At 31.0% G+C, this 21,421-nt stretch overlaps 1 protein-coding gene across 1 annotated transcript in view; it reads left to right on the top strand.

Annotated features, from left to right (window-relative positions):
• Nucleotides 1-3,556: 3,556 nt before the first annotated feature.
• Nucleotides 3,557-21,421, top strand: part of LOC114331035 (bone morphogenetic protein receptor type-2) — an 80,656-nt gene continuing 62,791 nt past the window's right edge. The window contains exon 1 of the mRNA XM_028280497.2: nucleotides 3,557-3,799. Coding sequence (XP_028136298.1) covers nucleotides 3,583-3,799 — 217 coding nt within the window. The 5' untranslated portion in view covers nucleotides 3,557-3,582. The remainder of the gene's footprint in view (nucleotides 3,800-21,421) is intronic.

Below are 21,421 nucleotides of genomic sequence, written 5' to 3'. Positions count from 1 at the left end.
ATTATTTCAGAATCCTACTAACTATACGTATGGATCAGACTAAATAAATCATTTACTTTGGTATGAGAAGGTTCCACCTACCACATAGAACCTTGTCACACATAAAATGTCAAGTTTAAAAAGTGACAAGGTTCCAACTGTAAACAAAAAAAATTGTAAATTTCTTACTAAGGAGCATTTTTTTCTTTTTTACCAGCCAAAACCTTTTTATGTATATAACTAAGAAGTGTGTACACAAAAATCAAACAATATATCAAAAACACTTGTGTGGTGTCAAGGTTAAACTTTGGGGACTGTTTTCTCAAAACTAGGTTGTGGTTAGTTGGAACCCTGTCATTCTAGCCTAACGTAATGTTTTTAATTTTAATTTTAAATTAATCACTTTGACATTTATGTCAAATTTCCGGTAAACGTTTAAGCCTCGGTTTCCTCGAAAGCGGCACCGATAAACAGCGACCGTAGCACTGCGATGAATTACGTCAAATTACGGTGAAAAATTCAAGGTTCTTCACTGGGGCAATGGAATGTGCAAGCTCAGCAAGCGGTGGCTTCCAACGCATCCTTGGAAACCAACGCTATTTATTGTTTTGCATGGTACAGTTCTTTATGATGTCATTCATCGCAGTGTTACGATCGCAGGTTGTCGGCACCGCTTTCGAGGAAACCAGCGCTTTACAGACTTGCCACTACTGGCGCTCGCAATTTGTGAAAAAACCCTCTACGTACGAGCTCACAGCGTATAAATTAACCTCCCTTGGTCCATTATGGAACTGACTAACTGACAGTTATCTGACACTTCAGTAGTTTACGACTAACAACATCGTAAATACAAGTAAACAGTTACATCGAAATTATACCTATTTCGAAGATTCAGCAGGTATTATAATTAAAATTGAAAATTAAGATAAACAATTTAAAAAAATAAATTTTTATGCAACTACCTAAAATATGTAAAAAAAAACATTGTAACAAATCCCACTTGATTGGAATATCAGAAATTATAGATCGTTATAGGCGAGTGAGTCATGTCCGCAAAGCCGGCATGTGGGTTCAATCGTTTTTTAGTTCCCAAGGATGATGCTTCATCTGAAAATGTTTATATTGTCATGTTTTAATATCATATATTGTTGTACATATTTGTGTTCCAATTGTGTTCTCATACATCCATTTTGAAGAGTTGATTAAAAGAGGTTTTTAGTACATTCTTAACTAATTTAAGTAATTGAAAAAAACATTCAACATGCTTTTTTGGCTCTCCGACTTCCTTCACAAAAGCTATTAGATTTTGAACTAAACTCAACTTCATCACTTAAACAAAAACAAAAAATATGTATCACTTTTGCAAACATATTGTTTGTATCTAAAAGATAATAGGTGAGAGGCACGCACCCCCAAAATGACCAGGTACTGACCACAGTGTGGTGAGTGGCTAATTTTGTTCATGCTGTATGTTCTTATGGTGCTGAAAACGAATATGATTTTTAATTTGAATTTTATGTGGGGAAACATTGTCAAAATGGCAATTTTACCCTAAAAATAAAAAAAATTATATCACGCTTTTTTCAGTTTAACTCTGTTCCGTTTTAATAATTTTTCTGAAATTTATATAGTATATATCTCTCACCCTTGTGAAGACATTGGGACCTGTTTCAAGCTTGCAGCCTTATTCTAATAAAAGTTATGAATTTTTTAAAGTAAAAGGTGAAGATTCATGAATTTAAAAATTTAATCGCAAAAGTTAAGTGACAAATTTTTAAACTTAGCTGTTTAGTCACATTTGTGTTAAAATATAGAGTACCAAGAAGTTTTTTGGAAAGTTTTCGAGCAAAATGTTTTATAGAAAAAAACAATGGTGCAACTTTAAATATCAACGTTATAAACACCAAAATAATAGTTATTTTTCGAGATACTGACCATAGCTGGTGAATTTTGGTCTTACTCTATGTTCTTGATGGTGCTGAAAACGAAAATGAAGTTTATTTCGAATTTTAAGTGCGGAAATATTGTCAAAAACTTTTTTTTCTGAAATTTTTGTAGCATATATTTTTCACTTTTCTGAAGACTATGAGATTCGTTGCCAAGTCTTCAGTCTTACTCTAATAAAAGTAATGAATTTTGTAACAGGTGCAGATTCGTGAATTGCAAAGTTAAATCGTAAAAGTTGAGTGACAACATTTGAATTCTAACTCTTTAGTCACGTTTACGTTAAAATACAGAGTCAAAGAAGTTTTCTGGGAAATTTTCGATCAAAATGTTTTATAGAAAAAAAAAAAAAAAAAAAAAAATGGTGCAACTTTTAATTTTAAGAAAAACGTGATTTCATTTTTTTTATTTTTAGGGAAAAATTGTGATTTTGTCATTTTCATTTTCTTCACCATCAAAAACATAAAGACTAAAATTAGCAATTCACCACCCATAGTCAGTATAAGTGATAACTTAATGATTTATAACGTCGATATTAAAAGTTGCACCATTTTTTTTTTCTATAAAACATTTTGATCTAAAACCTTCCAGAACACTTCTATGTAATCTATATTTTAACACAAACGTGATTAAAAAGCTAAATTTCAAATTTCGTCACTTAACTTCTGCGATTAAACTTTGCAATTCAAGAATCTGCACCTTTTACTTTAAAAACTTCACAAATCTTATTAGAATAAGACTGAAAGCTTGAAATAGGTCCCGTTGTCTTCACAAAGGTGAGAAATATACCTATGCTTTAAAAATTTCAGAAAATAATATTAAAAGAGAGTTGTAGCAAGTTAAACGCAAAATACGCGATATCATTTTTTTATTTTTAGAGTAAAATTGCGATTTTGACTTTTTGACAATGTTTCCCACATAAAATTCAAAATAAATCTTATTTTCATTTTCAGCACCATCAAAAATATAAAGTAGGTACATATGACCAAAATTAGCCATTCTCCACACCGTGGTCAGCATCTCGAGAGATAAGCGTTTTTTTTGGGGTGTGCCGCTCGTGTATAACTAACATGCATAATAACACATTTTAGAAGCAAAATGCAAAAATTATAATAAATTATGTGAAGAACAGAATTTATATAGAACTTAAATGAATTTAAGGGTGTAGGCGCAAAATTTCGGCTCCAATGCTTTTTACATGCGTTCATTTTTTTCAGATCCTGAGAAAACTAATAAATATTTTTGAAAAATTTAAACGCAGAATGAAAGATTACATTATTAGCGATGGCCGAAAGTCCACTAAAACATACAAAAAGTTTCTTTTGAATGAGATATTTAAAATTAAAAATCACACTAAATTTTCTCTTTTTTTTCATCCCTGTAACTTATTAAAATAAACATTATAGAAGCCTTCAGGGACTTTCGGCCCTCGATAATAACGTTCATTCTGCGTTTAAATTTTTCAAAAATATTTTTCAGTTTTCTCAGGATTAGAAAAAAATGAATGCATTTAAAAAGCGCCCTTAAATAGATGAATAAATTTAACAATTACAAATAAAATACTTAAAACGGACTGTTCTATTATAATATTCTTCTATTAGTAAATGTTTTTTTCTAAGCACCTCGCTTTTTTAGGATATGAATTAAACTATTCTCAAAATGTTACAATTGCTAATAATTGCATTTTCCCTTTTCGATGCAATTTCTTCTCAAGATACTGAATTTATAGTATGTGCTAATTCAGCAAGATCTATTGCACTTGTACCTGAATATGATGGTCCTATTGAATCTTATCAAAAGTGCAAGACAACTGATTATTGTTATACATTTTGGTTAGAGGATCCAAATAATGGCAGCATTGTAGTTATGGGGCAAGGTATTTATATTTTAACATTAAGAAAATAGTCAATATGCATGCATATAAAATATGTTGTAACTATTTTTACAATTATTATTTTCGTATCACCATAATTTTGCTTGTGTAAATTTCTTGTTTTGCTTTATATGCAGTGAACACTAGCATAGTGCTTTTCAACGATTGTCATTTGTTTCGAGCTTCTGTCATATGTTGTATAATCTGTGTATAATATTAATATACACGGATTATACGACATATGGCAAAAGCTCGAAACAAATGACAATTGTTGAAAAGCCCTATTCGAAGCTCGTTGATATGTGGTGTTTATTTAGCTTTGTTCGTGGAGCCGATCATTGACAAGTTTACGACAAAATCGCATGCGCACTTTAATTCTGTTAAATATATGTATTCTCTATAATAATAACAATGTAACAGTGCGCATGCGATTTTGTCATGGACTTTTCAGTGATTGGCTCCGCGAACAAAGATATCGTATGCTTATACCACTATACATGTTGTCATTTACTACAGATTTAAACATATTCTACAATGAAGTAAACTTTATTTTAAATTGTTGTTGACCAGCTTTTCGTTTCCATATTAGAAATGCAGTACTTGCAGTAACACTTTCTTTAATATTTTGATTCATTGCCATTTTTTTCTCACCCAATGAGTGGAGACAATACTATGCTATCCCTCTCTTTCCATATGTATATAACAAGGAAAGGTTAAAAAGCGAGTTAATAGAATAGAATCAAGGTAGGAAGTACATATCGACATGTCTCGCAACAAGGATATAAAACAATATGCTTAAGATGGAATGCAACCATAGACACGTGTTTCTGACATATTAGTCTTTATCAGTATGGTATAGCAAAGTTAGAATAGGTGTACGTTAACTTGGGAAAGGATCACTACAGGAGCAATGTAACCAGTTTGTGGCTGTAATGTTACGTGACCCAGAGCAACAACTAACATATCCACGGAGGAAGCTACAGCTACTTGAGGAAAGGAATGCCAAACGTTTAGAACGTTTCAAACAATCAAACAACAAGGAAAGGTTAATGCGAGTTAATAGTAGAATCAAGGTAGGAAGTACATCTCGCAACAAGGATGAAAAAAAAAAACAATATGCATAAGATGGAATGCAACCATAGACACATGTTTCTGTCTTATTAGTCGTCATCAGTATGGTATAGCCAAGTTAGAATAGGTGTATGTTAACTTGGGAAAGGATCACTACAGGATCAATGAAACCAATTTGTGGTTGTAATATTAGAAGACCCTGAGCATTCCAGAGCAACAACTAACATATCACATATCCACGGAGGAAGCTATTACCTCTAAATCTGTACATTTTCAAAATCAAATGTATGGTTATTACACCCTCCTACACGCGACACTATATATACACGAAATTTTCGATTTTCTAAATCTGACTGAATTGAAAATTGGGCCAACTCCCATCTTAAAGTTCAGGAAAAGACTCACCCATTCATATGTCAATCAATTTTGGTCCAAGGGTATGGATTTTACGGCCCTTCCTATTTAGGGTCTGTTTTTCGTTCTCGTCCCCAAAACTCCCAAAAACTTCAAAAATTTAAGTCCGACCTTTGCGGCTTGTGATAGTACTGATCATTACCTTTCCAACGCATGTTTCATTTTGAAAATCGGTTGTACCATTCAAAAGTTACCGAGCTCAGAAATATGACTCAATTTCTAATTAAAAAAGGAAAATGTTTGTGGATATGTATGTATGTACATATGTATGTTATGTATATATGTATGTATGTATGTGTGTGGAAAAGTTAAACCGATTACCCCAGTCTGTGGGTGAAAAAACGTGATATAATTCAGGAATTTTTGAAACCTATCAGGTGTTGTAAAGGACGATGCCAGGAATAACTTCTACTAAAATGTAACCAAAAATATTGTGCGCTTTTTTTTATTGCGATTTTCATTTGTTAAATTTGCAATTTTTAATGATTTTTAATTTTGCAGCCTAGGATGTTGATTTTAGAGAAAAACTTTTTAATAGAAAGTTGTAGTAAATTAAAAAACCTACAATTTGAGGTATGGTAAGTTTAATTTCGTTAATTGGTTATTGCAAAACAGCCTACGAAAGGTCCAAAGTGGCCGTTTTTTACAATTGCATTATTTATTGTACAAATAATTTTTATTTATTTTTTAAAGCTTTAAAATGAAGATCTTTCAATTCCAAACATAAAAAAAATTGTAAAGCCAGATTAACGAATTTGTTGCTTAGATATTATAAATTGTTTATCCCAAGAGGTCAAATGGCAAAGGCTATAACTTAAAAAAAAATCGTAGAGAGTTGGTGAAACATCCAATCCCCTTCTAAAGAGTTATATTTTCATATTCTGAGCGTAAAACATTTTTTAACCTCTAATTTTTGGGTTTGAAAATAAGGGGGCAAATTTCGTTTTAAACATTAGAGCTGAAGCGCCCCTGTACATCCTATGAGTTTCTAACTTACAGATTAATTGTTGCTGAAGGTGAAACGAAGATTTATAAAAAAATAAAAAATTTCTACGACCAATTGAAGCCGAGATAATTTTTGGGTTTGAAAATAAGGGGGCAAATTTCTATATAAACATTTAGAGCTGAAGCGGCCCTGTACATCCTATGAGTTTCTAACTTACAGATTATTGTTGCTGAAGACGAAACGAAGATTTATAAAAAAATACAAAATTTCTACAACCAACTGAAGCCGAGATTAATTGTTTTTTTTTTCTTAAATCGTAGTGCCTTTATTTATAACAATTAAGAAATTATTTTACAGTCACTGTCTAAAGAAAGACGTATATTATCTTAAAATAAAAATTATTATAAAATATAATTACATTTAATTATTAAAACTTATTTTTAAAATCGGTGCTTTTGCAAGCGGCCGAATTTTGCAAATCGCCCGGCTCGCTTCAAATCCGCGCGCTCGGAAAATTTTTACGTAACTTGTATTAAATTTTGACAGAAAACAATTTAATAATATTACCTTTATAATATACACACTATTTACCACTGTATTTGTTTCTCTTGGTAAACTTTTATACGTGAAATCCAAAACGAATAGTCACTACAAGAAGAAAAAGTGTTATATTATATATTATAGTAAGAAGTAACATTATTATTATTATATTTATATAACAATGAAAAAATTAAAAATATAGTTATATATTTCATATATATCATTTTTGTAATATTATTTCTTCAGAAATGAAATTTCACATATAAAAGTTTATCAAGAAAAACAAATACAGTGGTAAATAGACTGTATATTATAATGGTAATATTATTAAATTGTTTTCTGTCAATATTTAATACAAGTTACGTAAAAATTTTAGTGCAGTCACTGAAGGTTTTCACCTCCGATTTCGTTGAACCTCCATCGATTTTCATGAAAATTGGTGAGTAATTAAAGGATACCTCAAAGAACAAAGGTGACATGATGCCAACTTGCGCTTTTACCCTGGGGGTGGATGCCACCCCTTCTCGGGGGTGAAAATTATTTTACTAAAAATAATACCATAAGTCCATAGAGGGATAAATTATAAGCAAAATTTGTTGTATAAAGTTATTAAAATAAATCAACACTTTTTGAGTTATTAAAGACTAAAGATTTTATTTTTTCTTAAAAAAATGCCTGTTTTAAATCGGATTTTCACGTATAAATCAAAAACTATAATCTTTTACAAAAAAGTTATTATTACTAAAATTGAAGATAATAAAAAATTTAATACATTCCTTACATAAAGAACTAAACTAATGTTAGTTCAAAGTAAGTTATTGGCAATTGAATGTGAATTTTTTTTGACGAGTACTCAAATCTAATTATTCAAGCTTAAATAACGGGAAAACAATGCAATGTATAAAATATTCCTGCTAAACATTTGTCAAAGCACTTCGAAATACCTATCAAATAAGCTTCAGTACAAGGTAATAGCGTAAAAATTAAGCTAGTTATAATAAAAATAAAAGAACCGTTTCGAATTTTTTTAGGAAAAAGTGAAAAATAAAACATACGCCATTTCCACAAAAATTAAAATTTATAGTAATCCTTACAAAAACTTCTTTATATTAGCATAAGTAATGTTTTCGATAATTTTGACCGGTTTAGAAGGCATATTTTAAAAAAAAAGATATAATTTAAAAAAATCATAATTTTTAAAATCATTGTAATTCTCATATTCTTTTGATAATAACTCCAAAAATACTCAATATACGTAAAAAATTATATATAACCAAATTTTAGTTTTTTCTGTGCCAAATATTTTACCTGTTTTACTATTTCTATAGGGTAAAAAATAACCGAGATAGAAACGTTTAAATCTTAAATTTTGCTATGGGAACCATGCAACCGGGGTCATTTAACCTTTTATTTTTTTAAAAAAGTAGAGGGTTAAGAAGATTAGATTTAACGAGCTTAATTAGCACTTGGAATTTTCTTTCAAATAGTATTTAGGTTAACCCAATACCTTAAACAAGAACGGAGTTATTATAAAAAAACCATGACATTTTTTGGAAAAATTTTTAAAAGATAAATTTTGAAAAAATTTTGGAGCATAAATTTTAACGCTATCAACATATTCGGGGGCTCATTTGATAGATATTTTTATGTACTTTGACAAATGTTTAATAAGTTTATGTTGTAAAATGCATCAATTTCCCGTTATTTCAGCTTGAATACTTAGAGTTTTTTACTCGCCGAAAAAAATATACATTCAATTACCTATAACTCACTTTTACTTAACATTAAAAGGTTTTTCTAGTAAAGGATTTATTTCATTTTTTATTAGCTTCAATTTTGATAATAATAACTTTTTTGTAAAAACTTACACTTTTAGAGTTATTGATGAAAAATTGGTTAAAAACATGCATTTTTCTCAAGAAAGATTAAAATTTTTGATCTTTAATAACTCAAAAAGTTTTGATTTATTTTAATAACTTTATATAACAAATTTTGCTTGAAATTTGTCCCTCTATCGAATTATGGGGTTATATTTAATAGAATAATTTTCACCCCCGAGAAGGGGTGGCATTCACCCCCCAGGGTAAAAGCGCAAGTTGGCACCATGTCACCTTTGTTCCTTGAGATATCCTCTAACCACTCACCAATTTTCATGCAAATCGATGGAGGTTCAACGAAATCGGAGGTAATAGCTCATATCCACCTTCAGTGACTCCACTATTTTCCGAGCGCGCGGATTTGAAGCGAGACGGGCGATTTGCAAAATTTGGCCGCTTGCAAAAGCACCGATTTTAAAAATAATTTTTAATAATTAAATGTAATTATATTTGATAATAATTTTTGTTTTAAGATAATATAAGTCTTTCTTTAGTCAAAGACTGTAAAATAATTTCTTAATTGTTATAAATAATAGCACTACGATTTAAGAAATAAAAACAATTATCTCGGCTTCAGTTGGTTGTAGAAAATTTTTATTTTTTATAAATCTTCGTTTTGTCTTCAGCAACAATAATCTGTAAGTTAGAAACTCATAGGATGTACAAGACCGCTTCAGCTCTAAATGTTTATAACGAAATTTGCCCCCTTATTTTCAAACCCAAAAATTATCTCGGCTTCAGTTGACCGTAGAAATTTTTTATTTTTTTATAAATCTTCGTTTCATCTTCAGCAACAATAATCTGTAAGTTAAAAACTCATAGGATGTACAGGGCCGCTTCAGCTCTAAATGTTTATAACGAAATTTGCCCCCTTATTTTCAAACCCAAAAATTAGAGGTTTAAAAATATTTTACGCATTTATTTACATCAGGATATGAAAATATAACTCTTTAGAAGGGGATTGGATGTTTCACCAACTCTCTACGATTTTTTTTCAAAAAGTTACAGCCTTCGACATTTGACCTCTTGGGATACACAATTTATAATATCTAAGCAACAAATTCGTTAATCTGGCTTTACAATTTTTTTTATCTTTAGAATTGAAAGATCTTCATTTTAAAGCTTTAAAAAACAAAAAAAATTGTTTGTACAATAAATAATGCAATTGTAAAAAACGGCCATTTTGGACCTTTCGCAGGCTGTGTTGCAATAACCAATTAACGAAATTAAACTTACCATACCTCAAATTGTAGGTTTTTTAATTTACTACAACTTTCTATTAAAACGTTTTTCTCTAAAATCAATATCCTAAGCTGCAAAATTAAAAATCATTAAAAATTGCAAATTTAACAAATGAAAATCGGAATAAAAAAAAGCGCACAATATTTTTGGTTACATTTTAGTAGAAGTTATTCCTGGCATCGTCCTTTACAACACCTGATAGGTTTCAAAAATTCCTGAATTATATCCTGAAATCGACCTATTTTTCACCCACAGCCTGGGGTAGATCTGAATTTTTTTCTGTGTTTGAAGAGGGGGTCATGGCCGATTCAGAACCGGTGTAGTTTGTGACTTTTGACCACCCATAAGCCAGTTATAGGACTAGGTAGGTACAAAACGGCATATTTTTTGGGGTATATATCTTCGGTTCAAGAAGAGACAGGAGACCAGCAAATACACCAAATCAATAGTGTTGAGTTAAGCTTTCAAATGGTGTTTAAGCCGTTAGGATCAGACATACACACGGCTCACTATAGCTGAAAAACTAAACTTTGAAAATTTTGGTTTTTCGACAATTACCCAAAATTTCAACCTACGAATTGCACCAATAACTGAGCGTTTGTAGAAGGACTCTAGACGGATCTAACGGTGTATACCCTATATAGGAAAAACCGTTTTTCAAGCTCAATAATTTCTGTAATAGCTTCAGTTATCATACTTGACCTTAGATGCATCAGATACTACTTGTCAATACGTTTTAAACTCATGTTTAGTGATCAAAATCGGTTAAGCCGTTTAGAAGTTATTAAGCTGCAAAAGTATAATCCAATTGACGATTATTCCCGAAATAGTTTATGTAGTTGTAGTGGTTACGACGGTAAATTTGTTCTGGCAACGGGCAATCCGAGTTCATTTACCGGCCATCCCAATATTTTTTTTCCATCTATTTCGAGTAGAAAAAAAATCTAGTGTACATTCGATGGACACTAGATCATTTGGGAGATAATGCGACAAAGGCGACCATTTATAAAGCTTAACGTGTAATCGAGAAACATTGCATTCTTCAACTTTAAACATTTAATTTATAAATAACTTTGAAAAACTTCTGATACAAGAATAAAAAACCGCTAAACGCCGTAAAAATGAGTGGCGCATACAATATTCCAGCTACAAAAGATCTGATATGAATATTACGTAGCGCGAAAATGTATTTTCATTTTGATGCAAAACAAAATTCTAGTTTTATTTTAAAAGATTTTTCCATAATATTTGCTAAATTTGAAGTAAACGCGCCACAAAAGAGTAACTTTGATACATTTTGAATTTTGAAACTCTTTTATGGCGCGTTTACTTCAAATTTAGCAAATATTATGAAAAAATCTTTTAAAATAAAACTAAAATTTTATTTTGCATCAAAATGAAAATCATTTTCGCGCCACGTAATATTCACATCAGATCTTTTGTACTTGGAATATTGTATGCGCCACTCATTTTTAACGGCGTTTAGCGCTTTTTTATTCTTGTTTTTCTATACAGTAGAAGGCTGTAGTACATATATAAATATTTACTAAAAAAACACGATTAAATTGCTAAATAATTATTGCTAAATAATGTTAAAATTAATTTGTATATTTATGAAAAATCTTTGAAACATTTGTTATAATATATAGAAATACATGGCTGACTGAAGCACAGACAAAATATAGCTATTCAAAAAATTATGGTTTTAACGAATATCTACCTACAAAAATTGAAAAAAGGTGAAAACTGCACCGATCTGTTTAATGGATAAAAATTGTTATGTAATTTAGCTTGTTAACAATTATAAAAAAAAAACAAGGGGTGTCTGATATAATTTTGTCCTGACTATAATTAATTAATAATTAAACAAGCTGAAAATCCGAGCATTATCATAACGAAAACTTGGTTTGTTTACGTATTTTAATTCATAATATGGAAAATTGCTATTATGAAAAGTTGTTTAGAATTAAATATTATGTTTTAATGTGCAATTATATCATTCTAATTTAAATGTTGTGAACTATAAAAGTACTTTACTCTTGATCAAAATTCATATTTTTTATATACCTCGTATAAAATTAATAAAATTTGATATATGATGGTTGCATAATAAATCTTAAACCATGAAGAGCTTTTTATGAAGAATAACTTTTCTTCGTCAAATTAAAAATAAAAGAGGTATAAATGAAAATGTTGTTTGTATCCATAATTTGAGAAAAATCTTCAAATATTTTTTTCCATTAGAAGGATGTAATTGCACATAGCAGACCATAATTTTTTATTCCGCACAACATTTCATATAGTCGGTTCGCTAAACTCAGACACAACTGGCTAGTGATTTTAGTAAGTAATTTTGCCAATTTGACAAAAAAAAAATAATTATAAATAGTTAATAATTACTAAATAATTAGTAATTTTATATATAATAAAAAACAAAAAAATTAACAACTAAAATCACTAGCCAGTTGTGTCTGAGTTTAGCGAACCGACTATAATAACAATTTTCATTTCATAACAAATGGAACAGTCCATTTATCATTAGGTACTCCCATTAAAGGGGAGGCCGTATATTCGTATAAATAAACCTTTTTAAAGTTGTTAATAAATTATTTCTTTCAAAATATACTCAAATTGTATTTTTGAACATCTTATTTATTTTATATAGTAATTAAATTCACTATCAAATGTCATTGAGATTTTATTAATACTTAATTTAAAATTTAGTTTGACATTCACGAAGTGTCAAACTCAAATGTAAATAACCTATGCTTTGCTTAACAAATTCAGATTAAAAACTAGCATACTTACTAGCAACGATGTCAGCTGACTTTTAGTGTGTCGGCAGAAAATAAAAGTATTGTGACGTCAGATTTTAGATTTGAGGTCGATTATCTCGAAGACGGTTGGTGATATCGAAATGCCGTTTTCAGATTTGGCAAAACTACATAATAATTCATCGATAAATCTGCTCTAAGTATTGCAGGAGCGGCAACGCACTAACGCACTTTGGAAATTTATAAACGAAAAGATTTCGTTGAAACTGGTTTTTTTATAAATTTTAAAGTAGATATTATTTTAGATTTTTGGCCATTCGAAACAAAAAAGGCCTTTTGTAATGTTTCTCTTAAGTTGATCGTTTTCGAGTTATAAACAATTAAAAAAAAAAAACGAAAATTACGATTTTCAAGGTTCAAAAACACAAATAAAAAATATTATCAACGAAAACTTTTGGTTGGCCAACCGTCTTCGAGATAATCGACCTCAAAATCTAAAATGTGACGTCACAATCCTTTTATTTTCTACCGACACACTAAACTTCAGCTGAAATCGTTGCTAGTAAGTATGCTAGTTTTTTAATCTGAATTTGTTAAGCAAAGCATAGGTCATTTACATTTGAGTTTGACACTTCGTGAATGTCAAACTAAATTTTAAATTAAGTATTAATAAAATATCGTTTCATTAGCCATTGTATTCGCAACAATTGAGTTTACAGGGAAGGGTTGTTAGCCCTTCGCTCAACCCTCTATTCATCGGAGGACCAAGGCTCCCTTCTTCGTCAGCCCTGACCCCACCTTCCACTGGGGTTGGTTACCCAATCTCCAGTGGGGTTGCTCAGGTTACCGGTGTGTACCAACTTGGAGGTGAAGATAGGAATTGAGTAGAAGAGGCTGAGTGATGCTAACAGGATACGGCATCATGTATTGCGCTTCACTACCCCTTTACACACATTGGAGAAATGACGAGGTTAATGATCTGAATGAAGGGTATGACATTGTAAGATTTGTGAAAAGTCAAAGACTGTCATGGCTGGGACATGTTCAGCGACAAGAAGACACGAAGACGACAAAGAAGATGTTACAATGGAAGCCGGTAGGAAGACGACCTGAAAACCATGAATATAAGACAATGGAGGAGAAGGGCCCAACAGAGATCTGAATGGAAGGACATAGACAGACAGGCAAAGACCCATCCAGGGTTATGATGCCAAAAGAAGAAGAAGAATTAATAAAATATCAATGACATTCGATAGTGAATTTAATTATTATATAAAATAAATAATAAACTTAAACAAGAGCTGCCAAGAAACCCAAGAACAGCAAAAGAAAGATTAACATACAAGATAGAATTACTTAAAGAAGAAAAAACGGTAAACAGATTTGTGGCAGAGATAAATAAAAGACTTCGTTACCCCACCGCAGAAGATATTGATGAAGAATGGAGGAATATACAGATAGCGATGACAGAAGCAACGGAACTATGTCTAGGAAAAGTACAAGCAGAGAAACGAAGAGACTGGTTTGACGAGGATTGTAAAATAGCATTGATACGTAGAAATAAAGCAAAAATAGAAAAAGACAAAAATAATACACAGGATACTACAGAAAAATATAAAATGGCAAGAAGAGAAGTAAAACAAATCTGCAGAAAAAAGAAAAGAGAACATCTTGACAAACAGTTGAAAACAATAGAAGAATCATACATAAACAAGGAAATAAGAAATTTCTACCAAGAAGTAAAAAAATCCCGAGGAACTGCAAAGAGTAAAACAAGTTATTGTAGAGGTAAAGACGGTGTGTTTTTAGGAGAAACAACAGAAAAATTGAACAGATGGGCGGAGTATTTTGAAGAACTATTAAATGCAAATAAACAAGCAGAACCCCAGGAAATAAAACAACATGAACAGGATAACACAGAACAACAACGTGAAGAAGAACCTACACTACAAGAAGTAAAAGAAGCAATATTGAAGCAAAAAAATAACAAAAGCGCAGGAGAAAGCGGAATTCCGGCAGAGATTTTTAAAGCAGGAGGAGAAAAGCTGCAAGAAAAAATTTTCCGACTAATATTAACAGTCTGGCAAAAAGAGGAAATGCCGCAACAATGGAACAATGCACTCATCTGTCCAATCTACAAAAAAGGTGATGAAACAAGTTGCGAAAATTATAGAGGAATATCGCTATTAGAAGTGGCCTATAAAATACTTGCAAAAATCATCCGAAATAGATTGCAAAAGGAGGTAAATAAGATCATTGGAGAATACCAAGGAGGTTTTAGACCAGGAAGATCAACAACAGATCAAATATGTTTATTAAAACTAATACAGAACAACAGCTACGAACAAAATTTGGGACTACACATGTTGTTCATTGACTTAAACAGGCTTACGACTCAGTAGACCGAGATATGCTATATGAAGCAATGAGATCCTTGGGTATTTCAGGAAAGCTGGTTAAATTAGTGAGAATGACGCTCAACAATACAAAAAACAGGATAACACTGGAAGGAAATTTTTCAAAACAATTCACAGTGAATAAAGGACTGAAACAGGGTGACCCTCTATCTACAGACTTATTTAACTTGGTACTAGAGCACATAGTAAGAAGGATAAAAATTAGTACAAGCGGTACCATATTTAACAACAGACAGCAGTTTATAGCTTACGCTGATGATCTAGTCATCCTAACAAGAACAAAGGAACATCTCCAAAAAATATTCCAAAAGTTCGAAGCGGAAGCAAAAAGGTATGGATTAAGAATCAACCAAGGAAAAACACAATACATGGTAATGAAAGGAGATATAAATAAAGAGGATAACTATATAAAAATGAAAGGAGAAGGAGATGAATACAAATTTAAGGAAGTAGCAGAATTCGAATACCTGGGAGTGACTGTAACCAGTACTGGAAGGGAAGAAAAAGAAATAGATAAAAGATTATTGAAGGGAAGTCGAGTTGTGGGTGCCTTAAACACGATATTAAAAGCAAAAAATGTATCAATAAACGCGAAAATCAGAATGTATGAAACGATAATACGGCCCACAGTGTTGTATGCGAGCGAAACGTGGGTAATGAATCAACAAGAGGAGAAGAAGATACAGATATGGGAAAGGAAGGTCCTGAGAAAATTTTTTGGAGGTATACAGATAGCGGAGAAAACCTGGAGGAGACGAACAAATGAAGAAGTAATGAGGATGTATGGGAGACCAAAAATAACGACAAAAATACGAGCCCAAAGAGTTAGATGGCTGGGACATATTACTCGAATGCCAGAAACTAGAAACGTCAAACGAATATTGAATGACAGAGCATTGGGAAAAAGGAGACGAGGTCGCCCAAGGAAGAGATGGTTAGAGGCTGCAGAGAGGGATTTGGAAGAAATCGGGGTGAAGGACTGGAGAAAGAGTGCAGAGGACCGAAAAGAATGGAGAAATATTATCCAGAATTTAGAAGCCGTAGGCCTATAAGGCCTGTTAGCGCTGTTATATATATATATATATATATATATATATATATATATATATATATATATATATATATATGTATATATATATATATATATATAGTGATTTTTTGAATAACGGCAATTCGGTCAGATGAAATAAAACTCTATTTGTTCTAGGTCTCAATATTTCGTCACTATTTGGTGACTTCTTCAGGAGAAAACTGTAAATTTATTAAGATTAGATATGGACAAAAGACAAAACATTTCATTACTTACAACTATAAGAGTGATAATTTAAATTCGTTTAACATATTATATTGAACATTGACTTGAGAAATGACTGATGTTATTTTGACATATATTTGGGAGTTATGGTAACTGCAATATATTTTATGTTAATAGAATGTTGTCTAATATTGAAAAAAAATTTTTTTTTTTTTAGTGAATACGTCAAAGTAAACAAGAGAAAGTATTTGCGAAGTTTTAAGGTGGAAAGGTAATAGTAGACAAATGAAAAAGGACTTGAAGTATTTTAAATTGACTATAAAATGTAATCGATGGTACGTAATGAGTTAGTGTAAGACTGGTATTCAGAACTTGAATAAAAATAAGGTAGATTCATTGTTAGTAGATTAATTGAGTAATTTGTTTGTATTTTTTAAATTTTGGGAAAGAATGTTATGAATTACTTAGAATATTACAGTAGATATTACTCAAATGGTTAGTGTCAGTCTTATAATTAATTGATTCTGGAGTTTTGTTAATATGTACCATCTCAAGGAAGAGTCGTTTTTTATAGTTGTCAACTTGTTCCAAAATTTTTACATTATTAAAATCAAATTTATGTCCTGTATTTAAGTGGTGATCTACTAAGGCACAACAGTTTTTTCTGATGTTGCAGTCACTTTTATGTTGAGTGACGCGTTGCTTAAGCCACTGTTTACTTTGACCAATATAACAACCTTGACATTCAATGCAATTTATTTTGTAAATTATGTTATAAAAAAACTTATTTATAACACCAACTCATCTAATAGACCTTTGATTAATAATCCACAGCCAGTTATTTACAAAAAATACCTTATGTCCAAAATTTAACAGACCAAATTGTCCCACTTTTCAAAATTTTTCCCAACATCAAATTAGTTAAGTACAATCCACTTCTAAATTCAATGTTGTTCTCAAAAACTAAAGCTAATACTCCAAATACATTAAAGAGCAACATAATTTACAAAATAAATTGCATTGAATGTCAAGGTTGTTATATTGGTCAAAGTAAACAGTGGCTTAAGCAACGCGTCACTCAACATAAAAGTGACTGCAACATCAGAAAAAACTATTGTGCCTTAGTAGATCACCACTTAAATACAGGACATAAATTTGATTTTAATAATGTAAAAATTTTGGAACAAGTTGACAACTATAAAAAACGACTCTTCCTTGAGATGGTACATATTAACAAAACTCCAGAATAAATTAATTATAAGACTGACACTAACCATTTGAGTAATATCTACTGTAATATTCTAAGTAATTCATAACATTCTTTCCCAAAATTTAAAAAATACAAACAAATTACTCAATTAATCTACTAACAATGAATCTACCTTATTTTTATTCAAGTTCTGAATACCAGTCTTACACTAACTCATTACGTACCATCGATTACATTTTATAGTCAATTTAAAATACTTCAAGTCCTTTTTCATTTGTCTACTATTACCTTTCCACCTTAAAATTTCGCAAATACTTTCTCTTGTTTACTTTGACGTATTCACTAAAAAAAAAGAAAAAATTTTTTTTTTTCAATATTAGACAACATTCTATTAACATAAAATATATTGCAGTTACCATAACTCCCAAATATATGTCAAAATAACATCAGTCATTTCTCAAGTCAATGTTCAATATAATATGTTAAACGAATTTAAATTATCACTCTTATAGTTGTAAGTAATGAAATGTTTTGTCTTTTGTTCATATCTAATCTTAATAAATTTACAGTTTTCTCCTGAAGAAGTCACCAAATAGTGACGAAATATTGAGACCTAGAACAAATAGAGTTTTATTTCATCTGATCGAATTGCCGTTATTCAAAAAATCACTATTTAACACAGTACGGTCGAAAATATTTGTACAAATATATATATATATATATATATATATATATATATATATATATATATATATATATAATAAATAAGATATTCAAAAATACAATTTGAGTATATTTTGAAAGAAATAGTTTATTAACAACTTTAAAAAGGTTTATACGAGTATACGGCCTCCCCTTTAATTGGAGTACCTAATGATAAATGGACTGTTCCATTTGTTATGAAATGAAAATTGTTATTATAGTCGGTTCGCTAAACTGAGACACAACTGGCTAGTGATTTTAGTAGGTAATTTTTTTTGTTTTTTTGCCAATTTTGCTAAAATTGGCAAAATTACTTGATATGTGCAATTACATCCTTCTAATGGAAAAAATATTTGAAGATTTTTCTCAAATTATAGATACCAACAACATTTTCATTTATAACTATTATTTTTAATTTGACGAAGAAAAGTTATTCTTTATAAAAAGCTCTTCATGGTCTAAGATTTATGATGCAACCATCATATATCAAATTTTATTAATTTTATACGAGGTATATAAAAATATGAATTTCGATCAAGAGTAATAAAGTACCTTTATAGTTCACAACATTTAAATTAGAATGATATAATTCCACATTAAAACATAATTTTTAATTCTAAACAACTTTTCATAATAGCAAATTTTCCATATTATGAACTAAAATACGTAAATAAAGAAAGTTTTCGTTATGATAATGCTCGTATTTTCAGCTTGTGTTTTTGTCAATAAAGTACTTAAATTCAATAACAAATAGTTTTTGTCGGACAATAACATTATTTATCAAGATATGTATGTCTTACATAATCTGCTCATTTCTTTGTCCGACAAGAGGTAGTAAATATAGAGGTTGCATGAAATCGTCCTCTTTGAGGCGTCCGACAACTGCAATACCCTTAAAAATTTGTCGGACAATATTACCAGTTAATTGTGTTTTGATTAACCCATTCGCTGCCGATAACGCGCCAGCGCGTGATATGCTTACTTCAGTTAGGTGCCGTTCAAGAGAATGGCTCCTAGCCGAGTTATAGGCAACGATTGGGTTAAGCAATTCTTCAAAAATCAGTTGTGAGGGTATATATTTTATGATTCCATAACTTTCCCGTGTTTTGGGTGTCGTACGCGTAAAAATACCCCCTTTTATTTATCCGACAAAATGACTTTAGTTTTTTTGCATAAAAAAACCGATTATCAAGAAATATTCATTGAGGTCATACATTTTTTGAATACATCAAATTGACAACTTTTGACTTAATCCCTCAAAAAACGACCCTGTCCTGAAAATTTTCCATATTAGAAAAGTTCTCCGAGTCGATATGAATAACTGAATAAACGAAGTCTCATGAGGACGGTAATCATGATTTTTTTTAAGTGTGGGCCCAAGGTCTATTAAGACAATGAAGTCGACTTTACTAAATAACAAGCTATTTAATCAACATACACACTACACATTACACTATTATCTGATTGCGACTAGCTGAATGATTAGTATCTATGCCATTATCGTTATAAAATAGCTTCTATGTTTATACACATTTTCTGACGTTCCAGACTTCACTAGATATTTCGGGATTTTTCGATGCATCTCGAATATTCTCTAACTTTAATAACTCTTCTTTTTCGTCACTGGACTTTTTGATTATGGGATAAACTTCACGGAACTGTCATAACACTGCTCCCTCCTTTATAGTTATTCTCCTCAAATAACTGGTCTATCAGGGGCCGGTTGAAGTAAACAGGTTGGATCAGTTCCATGGTATGGGGCTAATCTCTCTATATGAACCACCTTGGGTTTACTTCTAGCTGAAAACTGGATGCGGTAGATTAGATCGTTTGTTTTCTGCAAAACGGTGTACGGACCTTCGCAGTTTCGTTGAAGTTTCTGATAAAGTCCTTTCTTACGTGTTGGATTGTATAACCATGATATTGGGTCACCTCTTTCGAAAGTTGTCCCAGTAGCATGCATATCGAGCCTGGACTTGGCTTTATCACTTTAAACCTTAAAACTTTTACGAGCAAATTCGTAGACTTTTTTCAATCTTTCTCTTAAATTTTTAATGTACGTCAGCGATGAACGTTCTTCTTCGCAGGGAGGCTGCTATGAAGTTCTTGCAACACACTCTTAAGGTGTGTTTTTGGCAGTACCACTTGTTGAACTGTACTTACTCCATCGGGACTAGTGATGTAACGAATGTCATTTTTTGAACATTCGCGAATACGAATGCGAATGCGAATATCTGCTACCGACATTCGCGAATGCGGATGCGAATGCGAATATTCAGTTTTTTTTTATTTGTTTTTATTTTTGTAATTTTTCCTAAATTTATAATGAAAAGTTAATCGATATTTAGTGTAAATCAATCTGAATCTTAACCTTTATTACATACTACCAAATAATAAAAAAAGTGAAGGCTGATAATGTGATTAAACGAGGTTAAGTTCTATCTATCTATTGCCCTTCATTTGTCCAAAGTTGCACGTAGGCCTCCCTCTTATTTTTCCACTCTTCTCGGTTCAGTGCTAATGCTGTCGATCTGGTCCCTGCGTATCTTTTTAGGTCATCCGACCATCTCGTCTGTGGTCTGCAACTTCATCTTTTGTATCCTAAGGTCTCCAGTGAGTTATCGCTTCATTCCATCTTCCGTCTCTTTGTCTGCTGTTGTGTCCTGCATATTTCCATTTGAGAGTAGCTACATGTTTGAGGTTAAGTTACCTTTTCTTAATAAAAAAGATGAGAACTGAATAGATTTTGATTTTATTAACCTAATATTATCTTAAAATTATTTTTTTTTTCTGGTTTTCATATTCGCAAAACATTCGCACAAATTTTGCGAATGCGGATGCGAATGCGAATATGCAAAAACATGCGAATATTCGCGAATGCGAATGCGAATACAAATATTCGTTACATCACTAATCGGGACCTTCCCACTTCCGATATTATAATAGTCCATTTAAAAGATACAGTGGTTCCGATTAGGTCGAGTATGCCTTTATAGAAGATCCACTGTATTTGGTTACGTTCTGCCAAATAGATCTTACTCCATTTTTATGTCATTCTCGTATGTCTTTTAAGTCATTATCTTCTATCTGATTCTTTTTAAGTTTTTTTCAGGGAAGTCTGATCACTAACTTCTTCCTGTTTAACTGTGGTCATCAGGAGACTTACTTTTTCCTTTT

This window comes from Diabrotica virgifera, chromosome 7 (assembly GCF_917563875.1).
Source record: "Diabrotica virgifera virgifera chromosome 7, PGI_DIABVI_V3a".
In the NCBI taxonomy this organism is placed as follows: domain Eukaryota; kingdom Metazoa; phylum Arthropoda; class Insecta; order Coleoptera; family Chrysomelidae; genus Diabrotica; species Diabrotica virgifera.
Note: the sequence above shows the minus strand (reverse complement) of the source record. Positions and strands in the feature narration are given on the sequence as shown.